The 13,768-nt window shown below is 36.9% G+C and overlaps 1 protein-coding gene across 3 annotated transcripts in view; it reads right to left on the bottom strand.

Moving 5' to 3' along the window:
* Heph (hephaestin) overlaps window positions 1–13,768 on the bottom strand; it is a 96,510-nt gene that overhangs the window by 52,580 nt on the left and 30,162 nt on the right. For all 3 annotated transcript variants that reach the window (XM_021187434.1, XM_021187435.1, XM_021187432.2), the window contains exons 11-13: window positions 7,172–7,380; window positions 6,073–6,223; window positions 4,294–4,506 (exon numbers count right to left, since the gene is read on the bottom strand). In XM_021187434.1, the coding sequence (XP_021043093.1) occupies window positions 4,294–4,506; window positions 6,073–6,223; window positions 7,172–7,380 (573 nt within the window). The remainder of the gene's footprint in view (window positions 1–4,293; window positions 4,507–6,072; window positions 6,224–7,171; window positions 7,381–13,768) is intronic.

Raw genomic sequence — 13,768 nt, 5'->3', positions numbered from 1 at the left:
CATTTATTGGATGGAACACAGGGCCCCCAATGGAGGAGCTAGAGAAAGTACCCAAGGAGCTGAAGGGGTCTGCAACCCTATAGGTGGAACAACAATACGAACTAACCTGTACCCCCAGAGCTCATGTCTCTAGCTGCTTATGTAGCAGAAGATGGCCTAGTTGGCCATCATTGGGAGGAGAGGCCTTTGGTCTTGCCAAAATTATATGTCTCAATACAGGGGAGTGCCAGGGCCAGGAATCAGGGGTTGGTTGGTTTGGGGAATAGGGCCGGGGGAGGGTATCACGGACTTTTGGGATATCATTTGAAATGTAAGTGAAGAGAATATCTAATAAACATAGAAATAAAAAAAGAAAGAAAAAAAAAAGAAAAAAATTAAAGTGAATATCTAACATAAATGTAGAATACATCATTCAGATATTGCTCGAGAAACAATGATGCTTTTAATACTGTTTGCAGCTTGAGTCAGAACTTAATTCCTTGTAAAACTCTGTTAAAGATTTCTGTAAAGAATCTTCATTTGTTCTTCATGTGATACTTTCTGTGTTGGTCAATTAAAAAAAAAAGAAGCTCTTTGTTAGGGAGTGACACACAGAGACACATATAAATACAGAGGCAAATTTCATGGGACAACATTCAAGCAGACCCAGATTCACAAACAGAAAAACTAAGGGACAGAAGGCACAGGGAAGGCCAAATAGAGAATTTCAAATCTGGACTTGTTCTTAGTTAAATGACATCAAGAGGAAATGCTTTGATATTTTTTCCTTAATGCAACAGCGACAAATTATTGGTGACTCAGAGTTTACTATTAATGTCTTCAAGCCAAGCACACAAAGGAAATGGGTAAGAGAAGGAAGGATGGAAATAACGAACAAAGAAAGAGCTCCAATAACAAGAAAGGAAGAAAGAAACCCTAATCAGGGTCCAAGTAGTAAAAAAAAAATCTATGGCATTGAATAACTAAAATGAGTTTAATGGAACGTAATATATTCAGACTATAACCTTTTATCTGACACCTTCCCTAGTATTAAAAATCTAGTATTAATATTTCAGTTTGAATAGCAGAGGCATACTAGTTAGGATGTTATTTTTAAATACAACATGGTATTTTATTAAAATTAATATAAGCCTATTAAAATTCCAAATACATAAATAAAAATATTACAGCAAAGAAAAATGATGATGGCAACAATTTCCAATAGTCCCACATATGAATTCTTTACATAGTTTGTTTAATTTTTAATATCTAATTTTGTTGTTTGTTTTTTTTTAACATAAACATCAAAGAGAAAACATGCAGTATCTCCAATATGGAGTTTTATGAAGAAAACTTGTTATGTTGCTCAGGGTGCTTTCAAACTTCCTAGCTCAGGTCATTCATTTTCTTAATTTAGCCTTCTAAGGTGTTTGGACTGAAGACAAAACCTGTACCACTGTGCCTGGCTACAGTGACGTGGATAATGCATCTATAAAGCTGTACATGCACCATTCATCAATATAACAAAAGCTATGTTTTGTTCAGCTACATGCCTTCGTAATGACTAAGATTTATTAGTCTCCACAGACTCCAAAGCCAGATTCTGATCCAGATTTGTCATTACATTGCTTTGATTTTAGAGAACTATTTACAGTGGTCTCTCTCCTTCTTGATGACAGAGCATGTGCCCATGGGACAGATGGAAAGTTCAGATTCAAAGTACCATCCAGGAGCGAGAATTAATAGGATTTGATGGAGGATGAACCAGAGAAAAAGCTAAAATTCTACAGTCAGTGCTTCTAATCTGAGCAAGTCATTTATCCATTTCAGGTAAGTGTTCTTTGCATCTATAAGTAAAATAACTGATCATAAGTGATTTCAAAGGAACCATATCAGTCCCAATATTCTATGACTTGACAGTTCTTTGACAATTTAAAAAAAAATATGAATGTGTATTAAGGGGCAGGAAGACTTCTTTCTTCAATAGTAACAAAACTCAGGAATCTTAGCCAATAGTAATATTTTAAACCTTTATTCTTGAAAACCTACCATTATATTTCCCACCATTCTTCCCACCAAAATTGTTTTCGTTTATATTTTGAGTTGAGATCGCATTTTGTTGCTCAGGCTGGTCCCCAAATCATGAGCTTAAGCAAAGAAATTACCAGAACTATCGAGACATATTGTTGTGCTTAGCCAGCTACCTGTTTGGTCCACAGCATGAAAATAAAAAATAATTTCATGCATTTAAAGTTATAATGAATCTGAGGAGATATATAGATTTTTAGGGGGGTGTCCCGACTGAATTTCAGGAAAGAGATTAAGTTTGGCTTTGGGATTAAAGCTCAAGAATGTGATCTTTTAAATTCAGAGCTTCCCCACTCCCCGCCCCAACCCCCATTTACTGAAAGCACATGCTCCTCTTGCTTCTGATGTTTATAATTTGCTAACAACTCTCCCCAGCCAAGAAAATGCTCTATGTAGATGGGAAACAAGATATGTGAAGAAAATAGCTTAATGTTGTGCTTGTAAAGTTCACATGCATGAAGAAATTATTAAATTGTTACAAAGAACTACTTTTTAAAAGAATTCTATTTTAAATATAATAAGAGTTTACGCAACTAAGTGAAAGTTAAAAAATAAAATAAAATAAAAGTACAGTCCAAAAATTTAGAGCTAAGATGAAAGGATGGACTATCCAGAGACTACCCCATCCGGGAATCCATCCCATCATCAGCCACCAAACCTAGATACTAATGCACATGCCAGCAAGATTCTGCTGAAGGGACCCTGATATTGCGGCCTCTTGTGAGGCTGTGCCAGTGCTTGGCAAACACAGAAGTGAATGCTCACAGCCAGCTATTGGATGGAACACAGGGTCCCCAATGGAGGAGCTAGAGAAAGTACCCAAGGACCTGAAGGGGGCTGGGTAGGTGGAACAACAATATGAACTAACCAGTACCCTCTGAGCTTGTGTCTCTAGCTGCATATGTAGCAGAAGATGGCCTAATTGGCCATCACTGGGAAGAGAGGCCCCTTGGTCTTGCAAAATTTATATGACCCAGCACAAGGGAAGGCCTGGGCCAAGTAGTGGGAGTGGGTGGGTAGGGGAGCAGGGGGGGCGGTACAGGGAACTTTCGGGATAGCATTTGAAATATAAATAAAGAAAATAATAATAATAATAAAAATTAAAAACAAGTACTGTCCAGATTGTGGTGATGATGTATAAACTTTCTTACAATCACTCTTGCCACCTACTGGCTGGAAAAAGAATACACCCTAGGGGCTGAAGAAAATGCCTGTGTGTTATAAACTGCTTTGAGATTACTGGAATCTGAGAAATAAATAAAAAGTATTTGAGTCAAACTTCTTAATGAAGAAAGGAGGACAGAATTACTGTTGAGACCATGGGAGAAGAGAAGAGAGGAGGCACAGAGAAGAGAGGAAATGAGAAGGAAAGAATTGGGGAAGGAAGAAATGAGGGGAAGCTGAATCTGTACAGATAAGGGGAGTGATTAAAGCAAAGTGATTAGCAAGTTGGCAAAGTTCGTTCTGAGGTTTTCCTTTCTGACCTAAGATGGTTAAACATACAGTCAAGTGAAGTGGGTTGCTCATGCCATGTTTGTAGGTAGTATAAACAGGAACTGAATTCCAGATCTTCAGATTTCTAGTCCTTCCTTTCCATGCCCAAAGAGTGACTTTGTTTCGGATTGTTTTACATTTCCTCTGTTCCTTATTACATCCCAAAGGAAGACCACAAATGTTCCTCAAATCTTAGTCATTACGAAGGCATGTAGTTGAACAAAACATAGCTTTCTCTAGTCATTTGTTTTTTTAACATTTGTTTACATTTGACTACACACACACACACACACACACACACACACACACACACACACGCCTGAGTGCAGAAATCTTCACAGAATACCAGAGTTGAAAACACAGGTACATTCCATTGACCTTCCAATTATATAGGTTGCATTATAATCTATCTTTATATGAGCAAAGTGCTGTGCGGCTAAGTGTACCCTCTGTCATATCAGCACTGAAGCTGAACAGTATTTGAACGTCTCCCCTCTTCCTGCAAAACAAAGGTTTTTCAACCTTCTACTCAGGCTGCAAATAATGAAAACATCAAATAATCAGAACATGGACAATACATTGAAGAGATAAAGTGTTTCAAAACTCTCTCAAAACCCTGAACACACTCCTTTCTTTCACCAGCCCTTCCTCCTCCCATGTTAGTCCCTGTCACTCCTGTCCCCCCTACATAACAAAGCCTGTAAGTCTTGTGCCTGCTGCTAATGCACTTACCAGGGTTGTCAGGCTGCATGATGGCCGTCACAAAGGTGTGAGGAAAGAGCATGGCTCCACCTTTCCTCATGCCCTGAAGCTGCACAGTGTTGCCCTCGAACATAACCCCATGTACATCAGTCTCTGTGCCCAGGCCAAGCAGGTGCCAGGCCACAGTATCACCCTTGCACATATCCAGCCTGGGCAGGTTAGAGAACAGAAATCCATTAATAGCTGGAAAATAAAAACACAAGACAAAATAGGGAGATGAGATTAGACTACTCAAATCATAGTCAGCAGCACGTCAACCCTGGACTTTGGTTTCCCATAAACTGGAATTCTACGCATCCTAATTTCTTCCTGATGAGAATATTGCTTATCCCTGTTCTGCCTCCACTGCTTATAATGTCTTGATTGTAAACCTATTCAGTCTTTAGCTCCAGCTCAAATATTCCTTTCTTCAATGGATCATTTATGTTTACTGTTCCTTATTAATGTTCTTTTCTTTTGAACTTAAAAGGCTCTTCTACACATTTATTAGTCTGCCTGGACTGTTCTATAATTATTGTTATGGGTGTTATTCATATCATTGAAAATTGCTGGGTGCTCAGTGAAATCTAGGACTAGATTTTTCACTCCCTTTCATCCACCTAGTCATTAATTTGGTAGTTCAGTAATTCAATTAACATCCACTGTGTGCTAGAACCTAATAATTAAATAATGTAGAAGATACATAGTCAACATACTCTAGAAGAAGTGAAGAACTATGTACCAATTACAATGTTGACAAATATATGTCATGTATGCTTTTACAATTACTAAAGTACAATGGTACATAGAAAAGAGAATCACCACCCTGGACTTGAGTGATAAGAAGTAGAAATATTGGTGAGGTAGCTTATGAGTAGAATCTTAGAAAATAGGAAGAATTTCAAAATGCAGAAGGTAAATGTGTGAGAATGTGTATTTCAAGCAAAAGGAATAACAATGCAAAAATATGAAATAAGTAGAAGTTACGGTTGTGGGTAGAAAAATGGTCACACTTTGCTGATGTATGAGATGTGGGACAATGGTATAGGAAAACAAGACTGGATGAAGGTTGCAGCTGTAGCCCAGTGATAGAATACTTGTTTAGTGGGCAAAAGGACCCTGGATTCTATTACTGGAAAACAAAGAAAAAGAATGAAGTGCCAGGCAGTGGTGGCGCGTGCCTTTAATCCCAGCACTTGGGAGGCAGAGGCAGGCGGATTTTTGAGTTCAAAGGCAGCCTGGTCTACAAAGTGAGTTCCAGGACAGCCAGGGCTATACAGAGAAACCCTGTCTCAAATAAATAAATAAATAAATAAATAAATAAATAAATAAATAAAGCAATATCATCCCAGATTAATCTGTCATACCCTGTATAATATCACATGTATACAATTTTCCTCTTCCACCACTATCTGCCAGTGCCTCCTGTACTGTGTAACACAGATCATGACACAAGACATCAGTGTAAGAACAGCTGCTGTTGCAGTGTGATGACATAGCTCAGTAGTTAGGACAGCCTTTTCTAACCTCTGTATATAACTACACACACAGTATAGCAGAAGGGAAGAGGAAGAATAGGAAGAATAGTAATAATAATAATTTTTAAAAAAACAACTGTTGTTTTACATTGTATCCTTCAATCTAGCTTGTCTCTTGAACAGAGATGATCAATGAGATGAACATTTTTAGGAACTAGTTATAAGTATGGATTGAATTATATTTTGCTTAAGGTCTTAAAGTTATAGTTAAAAGCAAAACTATTCCCCATACCATGCATTCGATTGGAGTCCTGGAAGCCCTCGGCATCCTCTGAGAGCAGTCGGGAATCCAACATACCAGCTGCCTGATTGGCATTGTTGTACCAGCTCTCGTTCTCATCAAACACAGTGAAGAGGAGAAAAAATTCTTTATCCACTCCTTTCTGTAGTCCCATTGGAAAAAATAGAGGGAGGAATGACAATGGTTTCAGCAGTTGAATATTGTGTAGTTGTAGACCCAAGGATTCCTGATTCTCATTTCCTTTTTCAGATTTCGAGCCAGGCTCATAGCTCATGCTCAGAGCTGCAGTTGTTGCTAGGCAGGCTTTCATCAGGAAAACTTAAAATTGTAGAGGAGATAAGGTCAGAGTAAAGGAACAAGACTGGAGGCAAGTGATGTATGAAAGAAGGCAGGGAAAAAGCACAAGGTGTGGATTAAGGAAGCATAGCACAGTGTGTGACCAGAGATAGCCCAAAGCCACCTAGGGAGAAGATTGAGGGGAGAGTAACTAAGAAAGCGGGGGGGGGGGATTATGAAGGAAAATTTGAAAAATGAAAAAAAATAGAAATGCATTACCATTATTTATTATTTTTACAGCTACTGTTTACTAGGTGCTTTCTATATGCCAGAAATTGTAGTAAGCACTTTATGTGTATTCATTTTATGACTATCCAAAGAAATCAAAGATAACTTCTTCCTTTTTTAACCCTTTCTGTGCAGATGAGGAAGTTGAGTTAAAGAAAATTTAAGTAACTGGCCCAAGGTTATATGTTAGAAATGATGGGCTAGATGGTTTTTAAAAAAAGGCAAACATGTATTAAACTAAGTTTATGGATTAGGAACAGTTTTATGGACCACTGAGATGGGAAGGAGAATAATAATTGAAGGATAGGGAAAAAAAGAAGACTCAAAACCTAACATAGCTGTGTTTTTGAGTAAAATAAAATACATAAGTACAGGAAGTCACCATCTATTAATTTTTGATATAACTGCTTTGTTTATGTTCCTTTTATTCCCTTACCTCCAGGATCTAGTCTCATCCTTGATACAACCCAGAAACTCAGCTTTATTTCTTTCCAGCCAGTCTTCTACCCAGTCTCCCCAGAAATACCTGCTTGCCATCTGCACCCAAGGCCCCAGCCTTGCACACCAGTAGAGGGCCCACCAGGCCAGAATTTGTGTCTCTTGTGGGATCTGCAGCAGAGAAGTACATCCAGGTTAGACAGGCAGGATCCTGAGCAGTGGGCCCAGCATGGGGAGGTACTGTCCAGTAGTATGTTACTTTTTCAAATGACTTGGCTACTTTGGGATGAGATGTGCCTGTAGGGAAACATGAAATCATTATTCATATTGGCAAGAGTAAAGATCATCAACTCCAAAGAACATAGCAAAAATTATAAACTACAAAGACATTTTAGGACATCAATGATGGCAATACATGTAATCCAATACTGAAAAAAATTCCTGGTTTAGGAACATGCAAGAATGGCTTTAGTAATCAGGAGCCCAGAGTTTGATTTCTGGCTCTATCACTAACTGTTACATGAACTGAGTCAGTATGAACATGATAAAGTTTCAATTTTCTTAAATCATATGACCTTACTACTAAAAGAGACATCAATATTTCTTTGGAATATTCCTTATTTGAAAACATACATTGAGGAGTGAGGACATCCTCATGGAGACAGGGGGTAGGGAGGAGGTATGGGATGTGGAACAGATGGAGAGTGGATCAGGGAGGAATAAAATCTGGAGTATAAATAAATAAATAAATAAATAAATAAATAAATAAATAAAAGACAAAAAAGTGCATTGAAGGGGAGACTTACTACCTGCCATTATGGTTCATTTCATCTTTGAACAGTTCTGATTATGAACACTTTTTCCATTTAGTATGTATGTATGTATGTATGTATGTATGTATGGGTATATGTATGTCTATATATGTATATGTTTGTGCATGAAGATTACTTATACTGTAACTTCTTAATCATTTTTTTAAAGTGCTGAAGAATAAATGCAGGGCCTTATTCATGCTAGATAGCCTGTCTTAAGTCTGTAACCTTTTACATGGACACAGAACATGCTCAAGCAATGCAAAGAACTGTGTTTTTATTTCAATTTAATTTTCAGCATATTAGTAACCAAAGAAATATAAATGAGCATGCCAAATAATTTTTGATCTATCAAATTGGCAATGTTTTGTAAGTTTTAATCAATGTGGTGAAAATGGTTCAAATGGTACCTAACTTACCTATGAAGAGTTTAGATATAAACAGAAATAACACTTTTTGAAAATAATACTGGCAGAATGCATCAAAAGACCGAAAAAGCTTTACACACAGAAATAAAGTAAGATGCATAGCAATTACTGTAAATAAGGTTAAAATAAATCAGGCAAAGAAATGCAAATCAAAACAGTACTGAGTTACAATGGTGTTGTTTACAAGACTCTCATTCTGACCAAATAGATAAATAAATAAATAAATAAATAAATAAATGTCGTAGTCCAGGTGAGGTGGTAAAGAAATAGACCCTTTCAGATACTGTTGATGCAACTAAATATTAATCAGACTACTACAAATCTGTGCAGAAAACAATATGGAAGAAGGTGATATAAATTTCATTGTTGCATATCCCCTGACAAACTAATTGTACCCTGAAGAAATAATCATAATAATCCTATAATAACATACAAATATACATTGGTAGTATAGCTTGTTGCAAAAGGGAAAATATTTGATGTGTTATGAACTTATCTTTTCTTATTCACTCATCATAACTAATTCCTTGAATTTCTTTTTATTAGATATTTTCTTTATTTACATTTCAAATGTTATTCTCTTCCCTAGTTTCCCCTCCGAAAATCCCTTATCCCCTCCCCCTTCTCCCTGCTCCCCAACCCACCCACTCCTGCTTCCTGGCTCTAGCATTCCCCTATACTGAGGAATTCCTTAAACTTCATAAATAGAAAACTTTAAAGAATAACACAATAGATGTGACACAAAAGAGGAAGCCAGTTGGAAAAGGAGGAATGGTGGGAGAAGAGGCATTATAGAAGGCAAATATAATCAAAACATTGAATACATATATCAAAATACCATTATAAAACTCAGTTTTTACAATTAAGAAAACAAAAGAAATGTTTTAAAAGGCACAACTATAATCCTATCACTTAGACTCAATGTCTCTTTTTAAAATTATGTCATCTTTAGTGCATTTAAATCTACTGAGGCTTATAGTTCAGTGGTAAAACATATTCTTATTCGGTGAAGTCCTAGGTTTTATCCTCAGCCTCCAAAAGAGGATAAAAGTTTCCATTCATACACATGCTCCACTATGTTCATAGCAGCCTTACTTATAATAGCCAGAAGCTGGAAAGAACCCAGATGTCCCTCAATAGAGGAATGGATACAGAAANTGTGGTACATTTACACAATGGAGTACNACTCANCTATTNAAAACAATGAATTTATGAAANTCTTGGGCNAATGGATNTATCTGGAGGATATCATCCTTAGTGAGGTAACCCAATCACAAAAGAAGTCACTAGATATGCACTCACTGATAAGTGGATATTAGCCCAGAAACTTAGAATACCCAAGATACATTTTGCAAAACACAAGAAAACCAAGAAGGAAGACCATCCTGTGGATACTTCATTCCTCCTTAGAATAAGAACAAAATACCCATGAAAGGATATAGGTACAGAGACAAAATTTAGAGCTAAGATGAAAGGATGGACTATCCAGAGACTACCCCATCCGGGAATCCATCCCATCATCAGCCAACAAACCCAGATACTATTGCACATGCCAGCAAGATTCTGCTGAAGGGACCCTGATATAGTGGCCTCTTGTGAGGCTATGCCAGTGCCTGGCAAACACAGAAGTGGATGCTCACAGTCAGCTATTGGATGGAACACAGGGCCCCCAGTGGAGGAGCTAGAGAAAATACCCAAGGACCTGAAGGGGGCTGCAACCCTGTAGGTGGAACAACAATATGAACTAACCAGTACCCCCTGAGCTCATGTCTCTAGCTGCATATGTAGCAGAAGATGGCCTACTCGGCCATCATTGGGAAGAGAGGCCCCTTGGTCTTGCATACTTTATATGACCCAGCACAAGGCAAGGCCTGGGCCAAGTAGTGGGAGTGGGTGGGTAGGGGAGCAGGAGCAGGTGGAGGGTACAGGGAACTTTCAGGATAGCACTTGAAATGTAAATAAAGAAAATATCTAATAAAAAAATTTTTTTAAAGTCTCCATTCATGCATGTTTACATCTATTCACATGCATACAGATTTTTACTTGTTTGGTTTTTCATTTTCTGATTTATTTACAAATAATATTTAAGCCACCATGACCTAATATTTAAAAATACATCAGTAAGAATTTCCTATGATAGGGATGGGCAGATGGTTCAACGATTAAGATCATATATTGCTCTTGCAGAAAACCCGAGTTGCGTTCCTAGCACACCCTTCAGGCAGCTCACAAATCACTCCAGCTCCAGGAGGATTAAACACTTCTAGCTTCCAAGGGCATCTGAAGTCATGTGCACGCACAGAAACACACACATGCGTAATTAAAAATAATAAAACTATGCTTATCACCAGGGTCCCTGTAGCCACCTCATGTACCTATGGACCCAAGTAGGCTGCCACTATTTCCCCTTCCTGCATCTCTCCATTCAGCTCTTCATGTCCTAAAGCCACTTGACAGTAAAAACTCCCTCCTTTCAGCCTGTGTTCCTCAGGCATTCACCAGCTCAATCCCCGACAGAGATCCTCCAGTTACCATAGATAATCTAGATTCCCAAAGTCCTGACAACTGCCTGATTAGGACCCTCTAGTTACCCAATGAGCCTTTAAACCCAAGACCAATCCATTGCCAAAAGAAACTTGCTCAAGACTATCCAAACCTAGATGGAGGGTGTATTCCCAAATACCAGTTAAACAGATGAAATCAATATTCAAACCATATTAGGAAAACACTGTAAAGAAAAATCACTGCTGAAGGAAGAAAAATGAGTTGAACAAAAACAAAAGAAAGAAAATTAATCAACAAAGTAAGCCCAGATGTGCAAGTTCTAATACAGAAATAACAACACATACAAAACAACGAACAAACAAAAGTAACATGCTATCTCCAAAACATAGATTCCCAAAGCAATATTCCTTGTTGAAAGTAAATAGAGACACTTTCAGACAAAGAATTCAAAAGCTTATCACAATGTTAAACAACTCAAACCATTTAAAAAAAATAGAAAAGAAAGCAAAGAGGTACCTGAGATAAAAAACTTAATCCAAGACATAAAAATAGAGTTTAAATTTTTAATGAAAATGCAAACTGAAATGATGCTGGAAAGGAAAACCTCAAAAAACAAATTAGAAATGTAAATGGAAAGCCTCACCAACAAAATGTGTCATGCCAAAACCAGAGATTTAGTGAAAGCTGACAAAGTAGAGGTATTGGACTATTTAGTAAAGGCCAATGAAAATTTTTAATACATATGAATGGAACATAGAAGAGCTTTGGGACATACATGAAAGACTTAGATTCCAAAAATGGGCACAGAAGAAAACTATCACATTGAAGGCATAAAGAATATAATTGGTAAAATCACAGAAGAAAACTTCCCAACCCAGAGAAAGAGAAGCCCATCTAGGTTTGAAAAAAAAAAAGGTCCTAACAAGAGGCTAGCAGACAAAAATAGACATATTAAAGTTAAAGCATTAAACATAGAGGGTGAAGAAAGAGTACTAAAAGATGCAAGAAAGAAAAGTGAAGTCACACTTAAATGTATAACTGTTAGAACAATAATTATTTAACAGAAACCTTAAAGACAAAAAGGCCTAGAAAGATGTTTTCTAAACCCCGAGGTATCACTACTGTCAACACAGACTATTATACCCAGAAAAAACTATTAAAATTAAAGAAGAAACAAAGAGTTTCATGGTTAAAACATATTAAAAGAATTTATGACTAGAAAGCCAGCTCTATAGAGATAGAATAAAATTTCAATTTGAAGAGAAGAACAAACATAACCAAGAGGTCATAAGGAACAAAGAAATGCCAGGACAGGTAATCAAAAAAGATTTAAGAATACACCACCAAATCAACAAAATGACGAGAGTTAACACACATCATGCAGTAATAACTGAAGATTATTGATCTCCCTTTAAAATAAAAAGATACAAAGAGACTATATTACAACAGAGGGTCCATCTCTTTGTTATCTTTGAGAAATATGACTAACCATGAAAGACACCTTCTTAAGATAAAGAGACTTTTAAAATGTATTCCAAGAAAATGAAACTGTAAAATAAGCAGATGTAGCTATTAAAATATTTGAGAAAACTAGTGAGAGATGTAAAATGGATACTTTTTGCTCCTTATAAAAAAACCTCTACCAACAAGTGATTACTATAAGAAAAATATACACACCAGATACTTGGATGCATGATTTAATAAACAAATCACTGTTAAAACTAAAACCAAGGATTCACCACAGCATAGTGACAGTAGATGACTTCATTAGCTGACTATCAGCAATAGATAAGTCATCCAGGAATAAACTAAGCAGAAATAGGCTGGAACTAAATTACATAAAAACGAAGAAAATCAACAAACCTAACAGAAATCTACAGAACATTCCATACAAACACCAACATATACACATTATTCTCAGAAGGTTATGGAATGTTCCCCCTAATAGACCGCACACTAGTACACAAAGCAATACTCAACAGATATTGGAAAAACTAAAATCATATCCTGTATTCTATCTGACCACAACAAAACGGAGCTAGATATGAACCGGCAAAGAAGTGACAGAAAATATAAAAATGCATAGAAACTAAATAACACAAATGATAATTGTGCTAAGAATGAAGTCATGAAAGTAATTTTCAAAATTCCTAGAAGGGTCGGAGAGATGGCACAGAGGCTATGTGTTCTTCCTGCTCTTGAAAAGAAACTGAGCTTGCTTGCTAGTATCCACATGACAGCCCACAACTGCCATAGCCTTAGCTGCCATGATTTCATTCTGCCTTTTATGTGTACCAGGCATGAACATGGTGCACATACATATCTACAGACAAACACTCATACACATAAAATTAAAAATAAGTTAATCTTATAAAAATAAACCTTAAAATATATTAGAATTGAATAAAAATGTAAAGACATTTTAAAATCTATGGGACAAAAGGAAGGCAGTCTTAAGAAAAAAGTTTATCACTAAATATCTACATTAAAAATTAAGGATTCTCTCCATGTAAAATCACTCCTCCATTGCTGATGGTATTGCAAGCTGGTACAACCACTCTGGAAATCATTCTGGCCGTTCCACAGAAAATTAGACATAGTATTACTGGAAGATCCAGCAGTACCTCTCCTGGGCATATACCCAGAAGAGGTTTGAACTTGTAATAAGGACACATGCTCCACTATGTTCATAGCATCCTTATTTATAATAGCCAGAAGCTAGAAAGAACCCAGATGTCCCTCAACAGAAGAATGGATACAGAAAAGGTGTACATTTACACAATGGAGTACTACTCAGCAATTAAAAACAACGAATTCATGAAATTCTTAGGCAAATGGTTACATCAGGAGGATATCATCCTGAGCGAGGTAACCCAATCACAAAAGAAGTCACTAGATATGCACTCACTGATAAGCGGATATTAGCCCAGAAACTTAGAA

Source organism: Mus pahari, chromosome X (assembly GCF_900095145.1).
Source record: "Mus pahari chromosome X, PAHARI_EIJ_v1.1, whole genome shotgun sequence".
In the NCBI taxonomy this organism is placed as follows: Eukaryota; Metazoa; Chordata; class Mammalia; order Rodentia; family Muridae; genus Mus; species Mus pahari.
Note: the sequence above shows the minus strand (reverse complement) of the source record. Positions and strands in the feature narration are given on the sequence as shown.